At 41.0% G+C, this 20579-nt stretch overlaps 1 protein-coding gene across 1 annotated transcript in view; it reads left to right on the forward strand.

Annotated features, from left to right (window-relative positions):
• The window catches only part of il16 (interleukin 16), a 52807-nt gene continuing 32228 nt past the window's right edge, over positions 1-20579 (forward strand). Inside the window, exons 1-4 of the mRNA XM_061067676.1 lie at positions 1-110; positions 11035-11075; positions 18660-18906; positions 19226-19505. Coding sequence (XP_060923659.1) covers positions 1-110; positions 11035-11075; positions 18660-18906; positions 19226-19505 — 678 coding nt within the window. The remainder of the gene's footprint in view (positions 111-11034; positions 11076-18659; positions 18907-19225; positions 19506-20579) is intronic.

Here is a 20579-nt window from a genome sequence, read left to right on the forward strand (position 1 = left end):
ATGGCGTTGACGACACCCAAGCTGCTGGTGGCCGAGTGGAGGCCGGAGTGTTGTGCCTCACCCACACAGACACGCTCACCTGCTCTTGGATATATTTTACCAGAGTTCAGGTGAATTTATTTGGAATGTTTGGCAGCACACAATGAGAATGTCTGTCTCTGTTTGCCGGGCAGGTTAACTCATTAGGTTTTCAGGTGCACTAGTAACCTGATAAGAGTAAACTGATCCTGGGTGAATTATTTATGTTTGGCTGATGAAATGACAGGGCTATTTCTCTGGCTCAGGTATAGTTACAAACACTTTAAAAGACAGGATGTCATGTGACACTGCTGTTGTCTCATCATACCTGCAAATGTTCTAATCAATAGTAAAAATAAAACCAGTAAAGGACCTGTGACCCCAAACAGATAAACCATTTCTCAAAAGGTAATTTGTATAACACCATATTTATTAATTATCCTGAATTTAGAATTAAGATCATTCATGGTATTTATCACAGTTCATTGCATTTACACCTGTAATCTACAATGTTGTACCACAGCTTTTACCAAGATCGGAGACATACTGAGGTCATGTCAGTCTGAGTCTCTCACAACAACACCAAGTGTTAAGTTCTTTAAACTGTGTGAAATATTGACTTTTCTTGAACTTGTCAAAATGTTATTCTATAACATTTAAAATAGGATTATTTTAGAACATTTCAGTTAATCTATACATGGTTCTCATGATCATCTATGCTTGCTAGGTGCATTGACATATGAATAAATGGCAAAAAAAACATACAAACATATACTGCACTATTGATGATGAAAATAACACTTTATGGTGAATGGTTGGTATTTATTAAACACTTTTTTAACTATTGGTGACCACTCAAAGTGCTTTTTAGTATAGTTTTGCCATGCACCCATTCATACTGTGCATTCATACTGTACAAGGACACTTTGGCATGTAGCTAAGAACGCACTGCTATCACTACAGTATTAATATTGTGAATACAGGCGAGTTCTTCAGGAATAAGCTGGTCAGCTAGGATGATACCCTTGTTATGGTGAGTGTGATAGAAACATGGACTGTGTTTGGAGAGAGAGAAGGGCGGGGGGGCTGTAACCATGAACCTCTTAACAGGCAGCTGAAAAATATTCTCACCAGTCAGTGAGAAGTTTGCTTGTGAACCTGGAGGATCTCAAGTGTGACTTCTGTAAATTCCCTCACTCTTGATCGCATGATGTCTAAATGAAAATCCAAAGACAAGTTACTATTAGTTTCTGTTTTAAATAAAGAGGGGAGGAGTCTGTGTGTTTTTTATGTGGAGAGGCGCTCAACATTGAGAGCTTAAAAATTGACAAACTAGACAGACTTCTCCAAATAAGAAAAAAAAAACTTGTCTGTGTGGCATTCACAGTCAGGGGGAGACTGAACCAATAGTTGATGCTGTGAATTTGACTCCATACCAGGCCACCCTGTTCACACAGACCAGCAGCCTGCTAGGTTTAAAACCTGTTTGTTAATGTTACATATCACGGTAGAAGCATTGGGTCACCTTGTTGATCGGAGAGGAAAATTACCCATATTAAACAATACAAACATTTGAGACTGACCAACAATAGCCTGTGTGAAAACACAGGCTATTGGTCCAATAGCCTGAGTAACCTTATAGATTTTACAAGGTCCAATCTGACTCCCTATGAGAACACTGATCACAGCACATACAAGTGTATATTTAGAATGAGATAAATAAATATCTCAAATGTTCAAATGATCTTTATAGTCAAGTATTAAGCAAATCAAATATCACATACCTACATATTTACTCGAACTGAACATCAACAATGAGCTGGTTATTTTAACTGACCTAACTCCTTACGGCCAAACATGTCACATATTTTGCAACATTTAGCTGTTGCTAAAGGACCTTTAACTTGTTTTTACCGCTCCCTCTCTTCCCCACCTTTCCTTTTCCTCTGACCATGACATCTTGTCCAGAATGTTATCAGTGAAGAAGCAGGTGGGCGGTTCCTGTGTGCCTCATCGAAACAAATGATAACACCACTGTGGTGAGTGAGAGTGACACCTGGGGCCTCAGGTCGACTGTTTAATGGAGCAGACTGAAACCAGTAGGAGATGTCCCTGTGCTGAGGAAGTTTGAGGAAGACAGAAAATTTATATTTTGGGTCTCACCTGAAAAAGTTCCCATTTGGACAAAGGTTACTATGAACTGACTAAATATTTACAGAAGCCAGTTAAGAGGGCTAACTTGATAACAAATTTAAATCCTTTTGTTTTCATTACCTCACAATAGACTGAACATGTTTCTACAGTAGCCTAGAATGGACAAACAGCACACTGGCTCTCAAACTCTAGGAGAGGACCTCTCATGTGACATGAACAGTGCTATATGGCAACACCATCGATGATATTTAATTTTTGTACAGTGTGAGAAAGTGGAGATGCGTCGTCCATTAATTGTTTAAAATCCTCAGTGTTGAGGACATGGAATTCTTTGCAAAAGTTACATTCACTTGGGTGTGGGAATGTTCTTTGAGAAAAAAAGATCAGATGTAATTTATGTGGAAAACCTATAGGCACAAAGCACATTATTTACATGTCCTAAAACGACTGTAGACAGCGTCTTAAATTCAGTGTCAAAAGCTGTGCAGCTTAGCACTACTGAACACCTTCTCCAAACTGCACATTCATATGGCAGCTCCCAGCAGCTGTTGTTGTGATGTTTTTGCAGGTTATGGGACTAAACAGTTGTTCTTTAGCCTTGACATCTGCTCTGTTTTACTGAAAACACCCTCTGTTAACATCCAGCCACAGAATGTGGAAACTTGGCTGCCTCTCCAGTCCATTTTTAATTCCAAGTCCAGCCCTTCTTTGGCTCCTGACACAGTACAATACTGACCTTTGACCTCAGCCACATTGAGATCCTCTCTTTCTTTTCGACCTGCCTGCAGGGAAGAGATGGTCGGCTGGGTGCTTTCACACCCACACACTGACCTTTGAGCCACAATGACTTCAGGAACTCTTTTTGGATTCACAGTGTTTGGAGAGCTTCCCTCTGATGAGCAGACACTATACACATTGTTAACACGAGCCCACTCCCCACTCAAAACACACACTTCATATCCTGTTCCTACCCCACCCAACTTGCTATTGTCCTCACACACAAACACAAACATTACAGGGGACTGGGCCTCAGTCCACCTCTGCAGCCACTGTTTTGACTTCATTGGGAATCACCTCATCCCTCGGTGCTGTGGGAAAGTGTGTGTGTGTGAGAAAAATGGCTTTGTGATTTCCTACTAATGTGAGCGCAGTTCACATATCCTGTTCCTGCCAGGAGGAGAGGCAGAGGCTTATTTTTGATCCTAACTTCCTCTTGTCTTAAAGCCAGGTGGAGGGTGGGTGATATCACAGCGATTAGAGTATGGAAACAAGATAGCAGAGCTTGATGAAAGCCTGCAGCTCCAACTGCTTTTTGTTTCTTGTTGCTAAAATAACCACAGTGGAAAACCACAACTTATCTAAGCCACTGGTGGGGAAAGATTTATCTATCAAGGGAAATTTAAATATTTATATGATCTATATGTCACACCAACCTCTTTGTGATTGGTCCAGATGATCCTTCTCTGGAGATTGTGAAGTCTCTTCAGCTCTGCTAGCCTACATGTAAAAGTTCCCTCATATCACAGACAGAAATGGTCAAATACAAAATGTCAGCTAAGTAGAAGTGCAAACTCTGAGACGGCTGCAAACTGCAAATAAAATAATAGCAGACAGAGCACCAGGTGTGATACAGTTGTGTTTTGTGTCTTCAAATTATGCTCAAATGCCTAGTTTAAATAAAAATGGGAGTTTTGCAAGCTGACAACACTGCAACAATAGTAAAGTTATGGAAGATTTTTGTATAATAATTATTATTATACAACAGTATTTCAACTTAAAATGTACATTATATATATATATATATAAAAGTTAGGAAATTGATATAAGCTTTTTTCCATGTTACGCAGCAAACAGCAGTCAATAATTGTTGTCTATTCTGAGTGCCAAATACGAATACAATACAGTGGAGGGAAACAACAGGCGACAACTAGCTGACTAGTTAGCAGTGTATTTTTCCATCTATCTCAGGGTCACTTATGTGATCTCCTTACATAACAACTGGGCTTTTGTGGTTGTTACCTTGATGATCTGCTGTTACAAGAGCACTTTAAGCAAATTTAAACCCATACTCACCTTATCCACATATTCTTCCAGTTGTGTGTTCAGAATAAAGAAAACACAATAGTCAAAGTTGATTTAGCTGATAAAGCACAGAACTCAAAATTTTTATATATATCATGAATGGTTTTACTTGACCAAAAGAGGCTGATCTTTTCTGTGGGTTGTTCACATGGGTGGGAGTACCTGTGTGGAGTGAGATCTGATGTCCAGAACATCAGCCTCTCATTGCTTTAAATGTGGAGGAGTGTGGGCAGGACATGTTTGGTTTTCATTAGTGAAGTCTCCAGCAATAACAGCTCCTCACAACAGTGATCACTACAGTCAGACCAACTGAAGCCCAAGCGACAGGGCTCCTTACTACAGGCCATGGCTTTTTAATTTAGTCTATATTGATCTTTTCAAGAGAATTACCGTTGCTGTCACTGAAGAAGCTGTGTTTTTGAGCTAATGTTTGTGGTTGCTTACTCAATGATCAATACGCCCCAGGTACTGTGACATTAGGATGATCCCAGAAGCTTTTGACCAGAATCTGATAAAGTATAATACATGAGACAGCCACAGCTTTGAGTTGGATCCCTGGTGTGTACATGTCAAATGAAGCTGGTTGTCAACCACCCTAACTTAAGTTATACATTAAGTGTGATGAACTCTCCCTCTGTTTGTTAGTAGCTCTGTTTTAAAATGAGGGTACATATGAAAAGTCTGGAGCAGCAAAACGATTCCACTGATCTGTAACAGTATCTGCAGCTCTTTATTATTGGTCACTTTCCTGTTAAGTATGTTGTCCCTGTCAGGTTGCTGTAGAATGGAGCAGGTTTGTGGTTCAATCAGTTACCATGGTGATTTACAGTTAGTGAACCAGCTTCATAGAATTGAAAACCCAGAATCAAACCTAAATCTACCTGGTTCTACAGACCCCTGTCCTGATTTAACTTTGTACATGGGAGTCAAATGTGTGCAATGTTTCTGAATAACTGCAGGGAATTAACGAGACCTGGGTTTGTTTGTTAGTTTGATGCACAGTTGGCATAATGGTCATTACCAGTTGTTATGTGAATGGGGACAGTAGAGATTTGTGTCGCAAGAACATTTATGAAACATTACTTGGGGTAAACAAGATGGATGAGGAGATGCAATAAAAAATGGTGTTCTGGGTAGAGAGTGTGAATCATGAACAACCAACACCACAGCCCAACTGCCTGGACCTTTCCTCCACCTTCATACATCAGTTAGTAAGTGAGTGGAGTCAGTCAACTAATGGCTCTGACGCCACAAACCACATCAAGTAAGTGAACATCATCATTTAATCTTTGTACAGCACACATGCACCTAACGGAAGATACTGATTTCTGTGCTGCCCCAAAGAGAGTACAGGCTCTTGCCTGGCTGCCGCCCCATTCACCACTGTTGACACACAGCTAATGTGTCAACCACAGGTGCTGCTGCGTAAGTCTAAACACTCTGTGTGTGTGTGTGTGTGTGTGTGTGTGTGTGTGTGTTTGTGTGTGTGTGTGTGTGTGTGTGTGTGTGTGTGTGTATAAGAATTATGTTTAGGTTAGGTTAAGGGTTAGGCATTTAGCTTGGATGGGTAGGGTTAGGGTAAGGGGCTAGGGAATGAACTATGCCAATGAGTGTCCTCACTAAGATTGAAGTACAAACGTATGTGTGTGTATGTATGTATGTGTGTGTTTGTGTGTATGTGTGAGAGAGAGAGAGAGAGAGAGAACCAGCTAATGTGAACAGCAGTAGGAGTCATGCTTGCTCGATACCTCTGAGTCCAGTTCTTTCTCTTTCAAGTTACTGATGTTTTTAGTCAGACTCAAATGCACTGATGCTTTCCTGTTTCATAAGACTAACAATAACTGGCTAGTATTTACACAGGGACGCAACGGGAAATGAAATCCGCTAAAGGTTGTGCATTGTTCTGTGAGTTAAGCAAGAGTGTAATTGGTAAAGTAACGTACCTAATTTTGACAGTAGAAGGGGGCGCAATACCTAGTGAGCACCTGGTGTGTAAAAAATGCTCTGTGGTGGATAATACATTTGTTAGGGCTGGGCAACGATTAAAAGTTTTAATCGCGATTAATCGCATCAATGTTCTGCCATATGAACAAAAGTGCCATAACATTTGTTGTGCAAACACTTTTAACATCAGCATTTAATACAGTAGCAGTTAAATAAAATATTCAGTGTAAATCTCAACTTAACAATGTTATCAAAGCAAATACAAAATTAAAGCTCAATGCCACTGCAAGGGCATTAATGTTATCCTCTTCGTTATGAAAAATGTATACTCCTCCCTGCGTCTAACGTAGTCTGCCGAAGCCTCGCTCCGCTCGCTGTTTCGTTGAGTGATTTGCTGATATCAACTGTGTTTTGCATTTAGGTGATATTTTAGACTGGAAGTGCTCCGGTGATAAGAAAATTCACCTTGGCAGTGGCTACAAATTACTTTGGTTCTGTCGACTCCGCCGTCTGGAAGAACTTTAAAATGAAAATGGCCATGTAAAAGCTCGGTAACCTTAACCATGGTTGTTTATCCGCCAATTATTTTCTTTTTTCCGGTTCCGCAGCAGTCAGCAACAGACTTTCACAAAATAAAAGCCTGACTTTCACAATAAAACAATAAATAATCAAACCTGAGTTAATGCGAGATAAAATAATTAATCGAGTTAACTCATCACTTGAGTTAACTCGATTAAACAAGTTAACTTGCCCAGCCCTAACATTTGTCAATTGTTTTTTCTGAAATATTATGGTTACAAATGCAAATGTGGCATTATCTATTTAAAATGTGCTAATAATTAAAAAATTTTGTTATTACGTTATCCAAAACAATGCAATGGTATATATTTAAGATTATGAATGAAAAATCTTTCTGTAAAAACATTCACAATTTGGTGGTGTGAAAATATGAGCACATTGTGAGAAAACTGCCTTCAAAGATTTGAATTGTAATTGAAATCTACAAACAGACAAATCAGATTAAGTTTGAATGGATATTCAAAGGATATAAAGTCATATATTGGAGGGAGTTTACCTTGCAGTTGATTAATATGAGGTAAGTATCTAAGTTATGTGCTCAACATGAAGACAATGAATATATTTCTCTTCTCCAGATATGTATTAAGGCGACTACACCAGTTACTGGAAACATGTAAAACTGGCAGGTCAGTGGGTCATTTTTGTCTCTCTATCAAAACAATAAGAAAAAAATGGTTAAATGGTTTTGTATTTATATAGCCCTTTTCTAGTCTTGATCACTCAAAACCATTCAGCATCTTGCCCAAGGACACTTCAGCATGCAGATGGGGAAGACTGGGGTATCGAACTGCCGACCTTCAGGTTGGAGGATGACCACTCTACCCCTCAGCCACAGCACCACAAGAGTTCAGTGACTTCGTAAAAGTGGGATTTTGGGTGTGGGGGAAGTTGATGTCATCATTCCAGTCAGCTTCTCCTGATTAGGATTCCTTTTGAGAAGGAACTGAATTCTTCTCAGAAGTCTCCTCCCCCTCAAAACAAACAGACACGCTGATTTAATCCAGTAAATGGTTTGCTCAGCTGGTTTCTCTGATAATTTCTCTGATCCAGACGTTTCTGGTAGACAAACACAACCGTGACACATACACAGATGTTAAATGATGGCACTGACAGGTAATCAGATGAAACACAGTGTTTTCTTGATTATAGTCTGAAAATAGCTAGAAACATTTGTAATAATGTAAATGAATATAATTCTAAAAAGAAAGATAGTTCTAATTGTTTTCAGACACATAAATATGGGTGGTATGGTGGGGCAGTGGTTACCTGTTTGAATCCCAAACTGGCTGGGGTAATCATTGGCGTGAATGGTTGTCTCTGTAAGTGTGACGCTGGCAGCCTGGGTGTACCCCAAGACAATGCAACGTGGGCTCATCTGTACAGAGTAACATTGAAATGATTTTAAAGAAGAACACGAGAAGAGTCTTTATCACAGAGGAAAAGAAAAGAAGAAACTCATCTCTGGGCCATAGACAGATATAGAAAGTTTGTCCACTGATGGAAGCAGAAAGAGGGAGGCAGAGTTTTAGTGTTTAATAATAGGCCCGACTCTGACTAGCGTCCAGAGATGGAAGAGAAACTTCCTGAAGAGTCCTGCGCTCAGGCTGTTTACTGGGGATGTTTCTTTCCCCTCTGAGGTGTGGTCCATTTCCTTCACACACTGCAGCACAGAAAAGAGCCGCTCCACTGTGAGCTGTTAGAATAAACGTCTCTCGTTTCTCGCTGTGCTACATTGAGCACAGCGAGAAACAAGAGACTGAGTAAACTGCACTTCAGTTACTTAGCTAACCGCAGACGATTTCTATACATATCTATTGAATGTGATATTGATGATTTAAAATCAATACTAAAACTAACAAGTAAGCATTAATTCAGTGCAAGATGTTCTGTCCTAGTGGTCTTGGACACCATGAGAGAAGCACAGTTGTTAATAAAAACTAACTGGTTTTGGGTAATGGAAGACATAAAAGCTCTTTGTTTCAATCAGTGACAGAAATGTCTTTAACTTTATATGTTATGATGTTTCTGAGATGATATGAAGAAAATGTTGTTATCCTTTACCAAACATGAATCCAAGACAGAACCAGGGTTTCTTCTCTGTTGGCTTTGGGTAAGTCCTGAAGAGTTTAATTTCATGGCCATCATCTTTGTCTGTGTAAGTGAAACTGGTTCTGTGCTTTTAGCAGAGTCACTGGGATTAGTCCTTTTCATAGCAGACATTCTGATATGTCGCAGTCGGAAAAGCACATGTAAACAATGAAAGAAAGGATGGCTGAATTCCAACCAGATACAGATTCAGTTTCAGAGTCCTGCACACTCACTGGCAAAACTTACAACTACAGGACATGTGACTAGAACAGGTCCATTGTTAATGTTGTTAGTAATTCCTGTGATTTTCATACTTTGATTAGAATAAATATTCCCCTGGAGAACAAGGCCTTTAGCCACTGAGGTTAGTATCTGAAGCCATTCACTACAACAAACTGACAGACAAACCTTGATTTGTCAGACATGAAGCTATAATATGAAGAATCACAACGTGAGTGTGAATTTATCTTAACATTATGTTCATAATAATTTATCCGTAGATATCATATTATCAATAGATATTCCAATTGTTGAATTAATCTGGATATTAACTACTGTTCCAGTGGGTGTAAAGTGTAAAGGATACATTTTATAAAAAAGATTATTATTAAATTAACTTAATGTAAAGTTTTTCAGTAAATGATTCCCACTTAAAGTATAAACATTTTTCTGAACTGCACATATTTACTTCAATAGCTGAAAAAAATGTATTTTTATGAAAACATTTTTTATGGATATCTCTCTAAACATTTGGCTCTTATATTTTAACAGCATGAAACAAACATTTTATACTTCGTACTGTTTTTGTGCTGAAGGTGTGAAGCTAAGAGAACTCAGTTTTGAAAAATGCATGGAATCAAGTGCAAACATTGTGACACAGAACTAAACAGATGGTATCAGTGAAGTTAGACTGAATAGTTCTGTTTTTTATACAAACAATCTACAATCACTTCTTGTCTATTTATAGGTAACTCCTTGCTGCTCATTTAAACGACTGAAAGGAGAGAAAGGAATTGTAGTGAGACTAACCGCAGCAACACAGGCAGGCCACTAGAGGGAGGCACAACAACATGCATGGCAAACACCCCGCAGAAAGTAGACTCAATTATGTACAAATAGTTGCATGAAAAATTCTGCTACAGATGTTCTTGAGGGGGTGGACACCTCCCTCAGCCGACCCTACTTATCACAGTGGATTATTGCCAGGTGTGAGTGAGAGGCATGCTGTTGTTGGGCTCTCAGCCTCAGGCAGTAGTTCTCTGGAATCACGTCAACAAACAACCTTCTAGTTATTAGGTATTCAAATGAAAACCAAGACCCAGTGCTTGTGTGGTTCATCACACATGCTCATCCAGGGGGTGCATGGCCAAAAATTTGACGAACCAAGGAGTTTGACTGCTGCTGAGCGTCCTCTGTGTTTCTTAAGAGAAAATGGCCAACATTTAACTTTCCTCCATATCCTAAAGCACATACCAGACCCTCATTAAGGCTTCACCTCCCAAGGCAGCCTGTCTGAATGAAGTGACTTCACTCTGAGTGGTTCTCTCCATCCACTGGCTCAACCAACATCAACCTTACATCTGTATATTTACTGTCCAGTACAAACAACACTGGCCAAACTAAAAACTAGATCCATACTAATACATATAGACTCAACTGAGGGGTGTGTGTTGATGTGTAAATTGGAGTGAACCACAGAGAATCTATTCATACAGCACACACACACACACACACACACACACACACACACACACACACACACACACACACACACACACACACACACACACACACACACACACACACACACACACACACACACACACACACACACACACAACCAAAAGACTACAACCAGTATGTGATGCAAAGTAGGTGTGAGGTCAGGCCCAGTGGTGTATTTTCCTCTCTGGAGCTGACTCACAGGAAAGGGGCAGTGATTTTGGGGAGCTGTGCCTTACTGAGACACAGTGTTGTGTTCTTCACAAACGAGGGGGAGGAAAAGGAGGAGGAAGACGGAGGAGGAGAAGAGGTACAGGCACGTTAACCCAGATGAATCGCAGGGAGGAATCTTTGCTCTGAGCTTTTAACCCGATTCTCAGCCTGGACCTCTGCCTGTTTCTCTGGAGTGAACTCATCCTTTGGACCTGCTGTTTTTATCTTTGGTAGAAGCTGTGGATGCTGGCTGCGAGGCATCATGATTGACTACGGTAAGTAGTAATCCCACTACTAATGCTGATGGCAGGTTTATTAGTGCAACTCCTCAATTATCTAAACCATCTCTCAGAAGATTAGATGACAGGAAAGACAGAGAAAAAGTTGTTTCTGATGACATGAGTATTGTGTAACTACCAAAATTATTTGCAGACCCAGGAAATTAAATCATGCACTTGTCCTGAGGACTAGATGTGCGAAATCAGTTTGTGCGTGTGTGTGTGTGTGTGTATGTGCTTGTGTGTTTTTGTTTATGTGTGTTGATTCATGAATTCACGCAAACATTAAATAGAATTGCATATGTCCATTCTAAGGCATTCTATAGCCCAAATTGCCCTCAGAGACCAGTAAGAGACGGACACAGATTCCTCGCTACTCCTCCCACAGCCAATCAAAATCCCATGAGTCCAGACTTAGATACGACCACATGGTCATACACAGCCTGCAGTTGTCATTCCACACAGTGACAACAGCTGCCAGACCCGTGGAACCTCCCTTGAGTGGCCCCTGTCGAGCAAACCAAAAGCGATCTCTGTGATTGTCCACACTGTAAAAGTGGTGAAGTGCACATTTGCAGCGTGACTGAGACATGCTCTTGGCTGTCATCTAGGTCCTGCTCCACCTCTCAGTCTGGAAAAAAATCCCCAGAGAAAACTGCAAACAGCACACACGTTGTTCGGCTGTGCAGTAGCTCCACCCTCTGCTTTCTCTCAATCAGGTTCTGTTAGGCTGGTATTCCTGCCTTACTAATGCTACAGGCAAAAAAGTATGTTTTCTCTCAGTGCACACACACACACACACACACACACTATGCAAACATGTGTTCACACACTTTATCAAGTCTCTGCCCAAAACATGCAACGTGACCCAACCTATGCTCTCTTCTCCTCCCCCAGTTTTTCTTCTACGTGCATGTCCTAATAGTGAACAGTGTTACTGCTGTGTGCCATTACATCAATAGAGCACTGTGTGTCAGGGGAAAGTTGGACTCGCCATGTACCAAAGCTGACATCACAGGAGGCAGTCAGCATCTTCAGGACTCTGAAACAAGTGCTTTTTATGAAGCTTGAAATACACACAATAACCACACACACATACATATAAATACAGCATATGGCCTACATGGAGGGGCTCTAAATGCTCAGAGCAGAGAGTCTCACTGAAACAGAAGCAGCCCTCTTTGGGCCTGAATGGCACCTGATAGCATGAAGATAGGTCCTTCACGGACCTGGAAACTTGGTAGAAGCCATGTACTGTATAAAGATGGATGACATGACCTTGATCACCCCCGTGGCTGGTTGCAGTATAGGTCAAAAACAAGTTAACAAGATAAGATTTATTTATAAAAAATTATTATGATTGACATTTGAGACTGGCCCGTGATTGGTCGAGCAGATGTATGGGCGTGTCCTTGATACCACTCCATGATGACGACAAATGTAAAAGATGGTGGAACCCATGTCTGGAATATTTTTTAATTTGTATACATCAGAGGGAGGTAGCAACATGTAAAAATTTGTTGTGTTCAACTTAAAGTTAACACCAAATGTATCGCTAAGGAGTCAAGTCAGTGAGGCAACTGTTCCCTTGATATCGAAATCAATTTCAATCTGATGTCTGTCCATTAAAGAAGGAGATGAGTCAAGACGTTTAAGTTTAATGAGGGCTAACAAAGTCTGCATGGCTCTGTCTAAGGTAAAAACAACATCTATCTTAAATGTGTCCATTTAATCTGGACACAGATATAAACACAATTACTCGCTCCAACTATTTCTAAATGAAGAGCAGCCAGACACTACAAAGGGAGGTCACTAAAAGCCGTCAACAATTATTGTGTATGGAGACCAATGTTCCGAAACCTGGGTTCACTGACTGACTTAGATATAACCAGATGCTTAGGTGCACTGGGTGGAAACTGCAAGTCTCAGTAACTACGCCTGAAATCACAAGTGTATTTTTGAATTTCTGTGAATTGAGCACTGCTGAGTACATCCAAGTCATGCCAGCTACTTCCTCTGCTTCCAGTCTGCTTTAATGCTGAGCTGCTGAGTGAACGTTTTCCTGATCTCATCATATCTCAAGTTGTGTGAAAGATGCCCTTCAGCCCTCACTGTCCTCTGGGGTATCTAGCTGTGACCATCTTAGGCCTGTGGAAAATAGCATTAAGCAGAGGCGGAGAAGTAAGTGTCATTGTGTTGTTGTTTTTCTCTGTGCATTCTCCTGAGCAGATGACTGTTGTCGGCATTCCTGCGGTTTATAATGGAGAACTGCTGAATAGTGCACAAGATATAAAAAAAATAAAAAAATAAATGAACATTGATACATCTTGCAACTTCTTTTTCATTAGTTTAGTTCAGTGGTTCCCAAACTTTTTACATTGCCGTACCCCTTCAGACATTCAATCTCCAGCTACGTACCCCCCCCCCCCCCTAACTAAAGGGAAATGACAAACAAACAAGGAGGCTGAACTAACTCACTCAGGGGTTTAACGGGAATAACTATTTAACTCAAACAAGGCAAAACAGATGAAAACCAAGATACTCAGCATCAAATGCCCGAAGAACACAAACTAACAATGTTTAACATAAATAAACTAAACAGTGTGCAGAAGTGTGTGCGTTGAATTTGAAAAAAGGAGCGTGGTCGGAGCGGAGTTCAGCCAGAAATAATCACCACATGCACAGGTTAATGAGACGGGTGTGCTTGAGAGGATGCACATAATTCTGCAATGTGTGGCTGATTTGGAGAAAGTCTTAAGGCCGGCGCATGCTTCTGCAACGGCGTCTGCGGCTTTTCACGCAGTTGTGACGCAGGACTCGTTGTCATTCATGGTTTTCCAAGCGTTGCGCGTGTTGCAAAGCAAATCCCCGCCAGAACACTAGGCAGAGTAATGTTTTAGTCGGCTCTTCTTCGGCTCTTCTTCGTGTGTGGCACGAAGAAGAGCCGTTTATTTACATAGCCACGGCGGCTCCTCATAGCCTTTTTCTAGCGGACAAATCCGCCAGGCAGTGACGGGTTATACTAGTGGTCAAAGTTTCAGATCTCTTCTGCCAAGTGCTCTTCTATTTGGTCCATATTCGTTCTTCTAAATCTTCCGTTGTTTCCGCCGGTTCCGGGCATGAAACCGGAAATGCGACTCCGGAAAGGATGTAGTTAGCAGACCAATCACAGCCTTGCCGGCTACGTCAGGCTTGCGGAGCTTTGCCGTCTAGTTAGATATATTGGGCGACGCCAGTAAGCACGTAAGAAGGGATACGTAAGCACGTAAGAAGGGATACGTAAGCACGTAAGGGGCCTGGAAGGGCTCTTGCGCTACCGGTCCCATGAAAATGCAGAAGCATGCGCCGGCCTTGAATCTTAAATCGTCTTCTACACACAGTCTATTCCTGTATTTAGTTTTCATGCTCATCAGAGCTAAGACCCTCACATATATATGTGGTGGCAAATGGCATCAAAGTCTTGACAGCAGGGTACTCTGTGCACAGTCCTATCCAGAAATCTGGCAGAGGCTTCTGATTGAATTCAATTTTAATGGATCCACTTGTTGCGACTTCAATGAGGCTCTCCTGTTCAGAGCCGGGTCTGGGTGAGGGGTTCCGGGAGTGAGGACGTGACAAAAACCGGACTGAGAGGTCGAGAACCGTCAAATCCAGCTAGTTCTCAGCGGCTAGCTGCTGCTCTCTCAGAGGGTTTAAGAGTATAGCTCCGGGCTGCTTCCTCGAGCTGCTACATCCTCACTGTGCTGTGTTCCAGGCAACTCGGATATTCCGACCTCCTACTTGAAGAAGAGCAGTGGACTCCTCAGGCACTCATGGAGACATATAGCTTCGCAGTGTTGGCAGTGAACGCAACAGAATTACGTCGATGACATTATTTTGTCATCGACGAAATTATTTCACTGAATATGGGTATACATGAGTATTTTTGGCAGATTGTTGGAGATTGATGGAGATTGAATGTCTGAAGGGGTACCGGACTGTAAAAAGTTTGGGAACCACTGGTGTAGAGAAAGAAGCTTAGATTGAGTTCCACCCATACTTCTGTAAAGGTTTTCCATCAGCTGGCAGACATCAAGCTGGAGAGCATATCAGTGTATGAGAGGGAGAGATGCAGTCTATGGGGCTTACAAGCCTCCAGCATAGAGATCATGTCTCTGTTTCCTGTCTATCTGGCCAACACAACAGCACACTAATGCCTCATAATTGCTAACACACTTCCAGGATCAGAGCCACTGATTCACCGGGAAGACAAGTCTTTCCATACTGTTTGCTGGAACCTCAGGGTTATAACTGATGATTAATTTATTTGTTTATTCAGATGTCTATTTTAATTTCATTTAACCGTGCATTCCCTGCATGTGCTGTGATGCTAACTTTTGCTGGTGCAAATGGTAAAAATCTCCTGTGGTTCAGATTTTTCCAATCAACCTCAGAATGGAAATAACCTTAAAACTGTTGAGAAGACATATCCAACCTTTTATTGAAATTGGTTCTTTCTGTAAGTAACTTTTCATTCACTGATGTTTCAAACTTGTAGAACATCCCCAAAGGCCATGAGGGAAACACTAGTGTGCTTGTGTAGTGAGCGAAACAATCCAGAAGCAAAGCCAGAGTTTAAATTCAAGTCCAGTATCCAGTTCCCTAATACATTCATTAGTTGCTGGGTTATTTTCACTGTTACATATTTGTATTAATTTAACAGAAACAGTGGGCTTTGATTAATGAGAAAAAAGTTTGAATATGGCAACCTAGTTTAAGCAAACTATCTTGTAAACTATGAATGTACATTCAGCACTGTTGTTGACATAAACACACTCAGATTAACCATTTTGCTTGTTTAAAAAAAAGAGATAGTAAAGCTGAATTGCTGGATGAACCAATACACTCCCTCCAATCAGCCTCTCATAAAAGCCACACCCCCAAAACACATGAATGTTCACAGCCTGACAACTGCTAGAAGCCGACTTTTCCATGACTCGCTTGCTAACTTTGAACCATCGTCTTTGCTCCAGTCATGCACAGTGAGAGCAGGGCAGAGTGTTCACAGGCAGGCGGGTCAATTAGTGACTGTGTTGCTTTTGGGTGAGGCATGGCGGAACTCCACAAACATTGATTATTTGCATTCTTAAGACCAACTTTAAATTAAGTATCCTGTTGTGTGGCATGCCAGGAATTGATTAAGAAAACTGCAGCACAAACACACTGTGCTAATTTAAGGTAATTACAGAAAAACTAGCCTGCTAGCTAATTAAACTCAGGGATTATTAGTCCACGCTTTTGTTGAATCAAATATCCACAGGAACTATTGTTCCAATTATATTTTGGAAAACATGCACATAGAGAGAGAAATCTTTCTGAAGCTTCAAAGTTACAGTTTGATGTATTTTGGCATGTTGTATAATTTCCTGGACATAATAATTATGAGCCAGAGTTCACAGGTGTAGTGTATTCACTAGAGTAAAATATTTTAGCATGTGTTTAAATATAATGACAGGCGGATATTTATGATGTCTATTTTGGTGACTCAGACATTCTCAGAGAGTCTTTCAGTTGTTTATGCAATTAGGTCTTTCCTTGTTTGGAAGGACCTGTGACCTAGAGAATGACCTCTGACAGCAATGGAGGTGTAGGGAAGATCCTTGACCAGTGTATTCTCATCTTCATGTACTAAACACGTCCTTATTAGGAGGCCTTAGGTGAGATGACAAGTTACCCAAAGTCGTGGGTGGAACTAACCTCTCTATATAATGTGTGTTTGACCACGGCCTGTCAGACTTCACCATTTGGCTGTGTGATTTCTCCGAGTTCTAGAGCTCGTCCTGACCTGTGAAACTTCTGTGTAATAAACATTATTATACTTGTTAGTACTGGGTCCGCGTTCCTTTCCTTTATCATTAACTTCTACAACCACATCAACCTCTCGGCTGACCAGAAATACACTTCACAGGTTTCTCATGAAGAGAAACGAACATAAACTGACACACCACATGTGATCAAAATCCATCCACAAACATAAGAAATATTCTGAAAGTCACATTCCAAAAGAACCAGGTAAGCGGAGTTTGATATCGATGATATGATCTTTGGATATATTGTGTTTTCACTGTCTTATCCAGAGTCACATGAGATGACTGATAAGATTTTGTTATTATGGAAATTGTACTTATTCACTCTCTTTGGAGAGTTACATTAGAAGAGTGATACCACTTATGTGTAAGTTAAATATGAAGCAAGAAGCTCTGGTGCTGACAAAAAGAAATCTGCCCCCCTGCACGTCTGGAGCTCACTAATTGGCACATTTAATCTTGTTTGTGGACAGATATAAACAATAGACCTTTATGTCAGGAGGCTGTGGCTGAGGGGTAGAGTGGTCGCTCTCCAAGGTGAAGGTCGGAGGTTCGATCCCCAGTCTGAACCATCTGCTTGCCGAAGTGTCCTTGGGCAAGATGCTGAACCCTCAATAGCCCCCCATAGAATAACAAAGTGCTGCAAGTATGCACTGTATGAATGTGTGTGTGAATGTGAAACTGTACTGTAAAAGCGCTTTGAGTGGTCATCATCAGACTAGAAAAGGGCTATATAAATACAAATCCATTTATCCATTTACCATTTAGGTCTGCAGTTGCTTACCTTCTCTTGCCTTCTTGGATATTGACCAGCGGGACCATGGATTACCTTTACACAATCAATTGTAGACATGGTTAAACTAAATTTAAATCATGTTGTTGGTTGTATTAGATGAAATCAAAGTCTTTGGCACCTCCTCCCCGACTGAATTTGCACACAAGTCGTGAGTTATTCTGGTTCAACATGGCCATTTACATGAAATCGGATACATTGACCATCTTGAAAGATAAAAAAGCCATCCCGACTGATCCCTTCCTGTACGAGGGTTCACACTTTTTCTTGAGGCTTATTACTATATGCCTTATCTGCTCATGACCTCTCAAACCTTCAGAGCCAGTCAGGTTCTGACTGCAGGTGGCTTGAGGAGAAGATTAACACGATAATGGTGCCAGACCAAAGGCCTTATGGGTTTCAGAGCCTCTGCACATTGTTTACTAAGTGTTCATCGCAAATGTGAGAGGCCATCTACGCTAGCATGTATAATGCATTTGAGGGTCATCCTATAGTGCTCTCTGGAGTGTGAAGCGTTGATGTATACAGAGCATCATTCACTCCAGCCCATTAATGGGCCCCTTGCTAACATCATTATCTATTCTCACATAGTGTAGGTTATGTGGATCTGAACATGAACTGACCTAAGTGAGCCTCTACTACCTCATCAGCTGCTGCTTTCACTTCACTTCAATGATTTGCCATGCCATTTTGTGTGTGTGTGTACGTGTGTTGTTGTGTACGTGTGTGTGTGGAGTGTTTGTTGGTTTCTCTCAACAGTAGTCTGATTAAGCTGCAGTCATGAGGATTGAGAAAAACTCCACTTTTGTTTTTTCAAAAAAGGAAAAGAAAAAACACTTTTATCTCCGCTGAGCTCCACAATTGCCTCAGCAGTTTTTCAGAACACTTATACACACGGATGCAGTAAGAATGTCCTAACTGAATTTTCTAATTGCCCTCCAGAGCGTCCCTCTCCATTAGGCTTCGGGCCGGCTGGGAGGAGTGTGTTGGTTCCTGAGCTCCCGGCACACACACATACACACACACTGACGGCCATGCCTCAAAGATACTCCCACCAGAGGAGGAAAGCCAGCACAGCGGCTGCGAGGAGGATGGAGAGGAGACGCAGGGAACAGGGGAAAAGCAACAACAACAACTACCCAACAAGCAGCCACAACCAACGCTCCAAGAAGCTTGCCATGCTCTCCAGGTACCAACACCACTCAAAAGCTTACAACTAGGGCTAAACAGAGTGTAAGACACATTACTAACCTTTTAACTGTAAACCTTTATTATATCTTTTTATAGTCAAGAATAGGCTACATGTTGTTTTAAATTTGCATCATGATGACAAGAAATAGATAGAATACTTTCATATTTCTGTTTTCTGTTCTGTTGTACAGCATTATGTATGCATCAATATTACTTGAATGGCTGCATTAACCCACTATTTTATGGTCAGGTAGGTTTACTATTTATGGGATTTCATGCCTGGAACTGACATTTTTTCTTTAACGGACTTTGTCCAGGTCCCTGATCCTGTGTCACTCCAAGACTAATGATGACGGCGTGGAGGAGAGGAATGCTGGGGACATAGCAGATGGGTGCAGGACGCAGGGTTCAAGTTGGAGGACAGATGTGACAGCTGGGCTTCAAACAGGGTACAGAGATACAGAGAATGGACACTGTAGGACGTCCCAGCAATCAGACCTGGAGAAAAGAGGAGAGAGCAAAGCAGAACATCAGCTCCACCATACCAACACACTCAGGGAGAATAAACGCAGCATGAGGAGATCCTTCAGCATCAAGGTATGACTGCAAGAGATGACAATAACATATATAAAATTTAAGAAGATTGGCATATGTCAGACAAGTTCACTTAAAACCCAAGAAAGGCAGTTGAATCCATCCATTGATAGTTATTATTTAACCCTGCTTGTGGCATTGCTCTTAGGATAGCAAGGGCAGTGTTTGGGTCAGCCCACTACTTAAGTCCAGATTGAAATATCTCAAAAGCTTTTGAATGCGGTGCAGACTTAAGGTTCCTACTCAAAGAATCTTACTGAGTGCTGTGATCCTCTCACTTCTCCTCTGATCTGTCCAGGGAGGGTTGACCTCGACAAATGTTGAGGCTCTACATTATGTGATATTTCTCGTGAATACAAGTATTTTGCTGAGCCACAGACCCACACAGTTACAAAGCCTATTTTATAAAAGAACTAAAATTGGTTCATGTTAAGATGATATCTTTATGGGATGTTTGCATACATTTTCACAAAGGATTAAAAGTTATACTTTGGAGGATGGTTGTCTTATGAAAAGTCACAAGTTTGTTCCGCTTGCCGTCATGAGAAGTTAACATTGTTGAAATCACACAAAGCTGGAGAAGAACAAGGAAACCATGACCCACTAGAGTGTATACCTCTGTCAAGTCCAAACAGTCCTACAAATACAATACAAGTTAAAAGGAGGAAGTCTGATCATCAGTACCAAACTGTTCTGACTCATAGATTCCAACACCATAAATAGGTTGCTTTTTAACATCAAGATCCCAATGTTATTTTCTGAGAAATTTTAGAAAATGTCAAGAAAATACTGTATTTCTCAATGTTAAATAATGTGGTACAAATATTCCTCAATCCACTCTTTCATTAGATCCACACCTAAATGTGTTTGTCCACAGCGTATACGCTCTATCCCTCTACTCAGTTTGGTTCAAATCAGTTTCGGTCAGCCTACCTTTTATCTAGAATCCTGAAGACAATCTCAGCTAAAAACATGACCTCAGTCAGTAATTAACAACCGTGACCACATTTTCCCTTTTGATTTGGGAGAATTAACAAATTTTCCAAGTTTTCATGTTGTGCTTCACCTTTTACTTTT

This window comes from Limanda limanda, chromosome 3 (genome assembly GCF_963576545.1).
Source record: "Limanda limanda chromosome 3, fLimLim1.1, whole genome shotgun sequence".
Taxonomy (NCBI): domain Eukaryota; kingdom Metazoa; phylum Chordata; class Actinopteri; order Pleuronectiformes; family Pleuronectidae; genus Limanda; species Limanda limanda.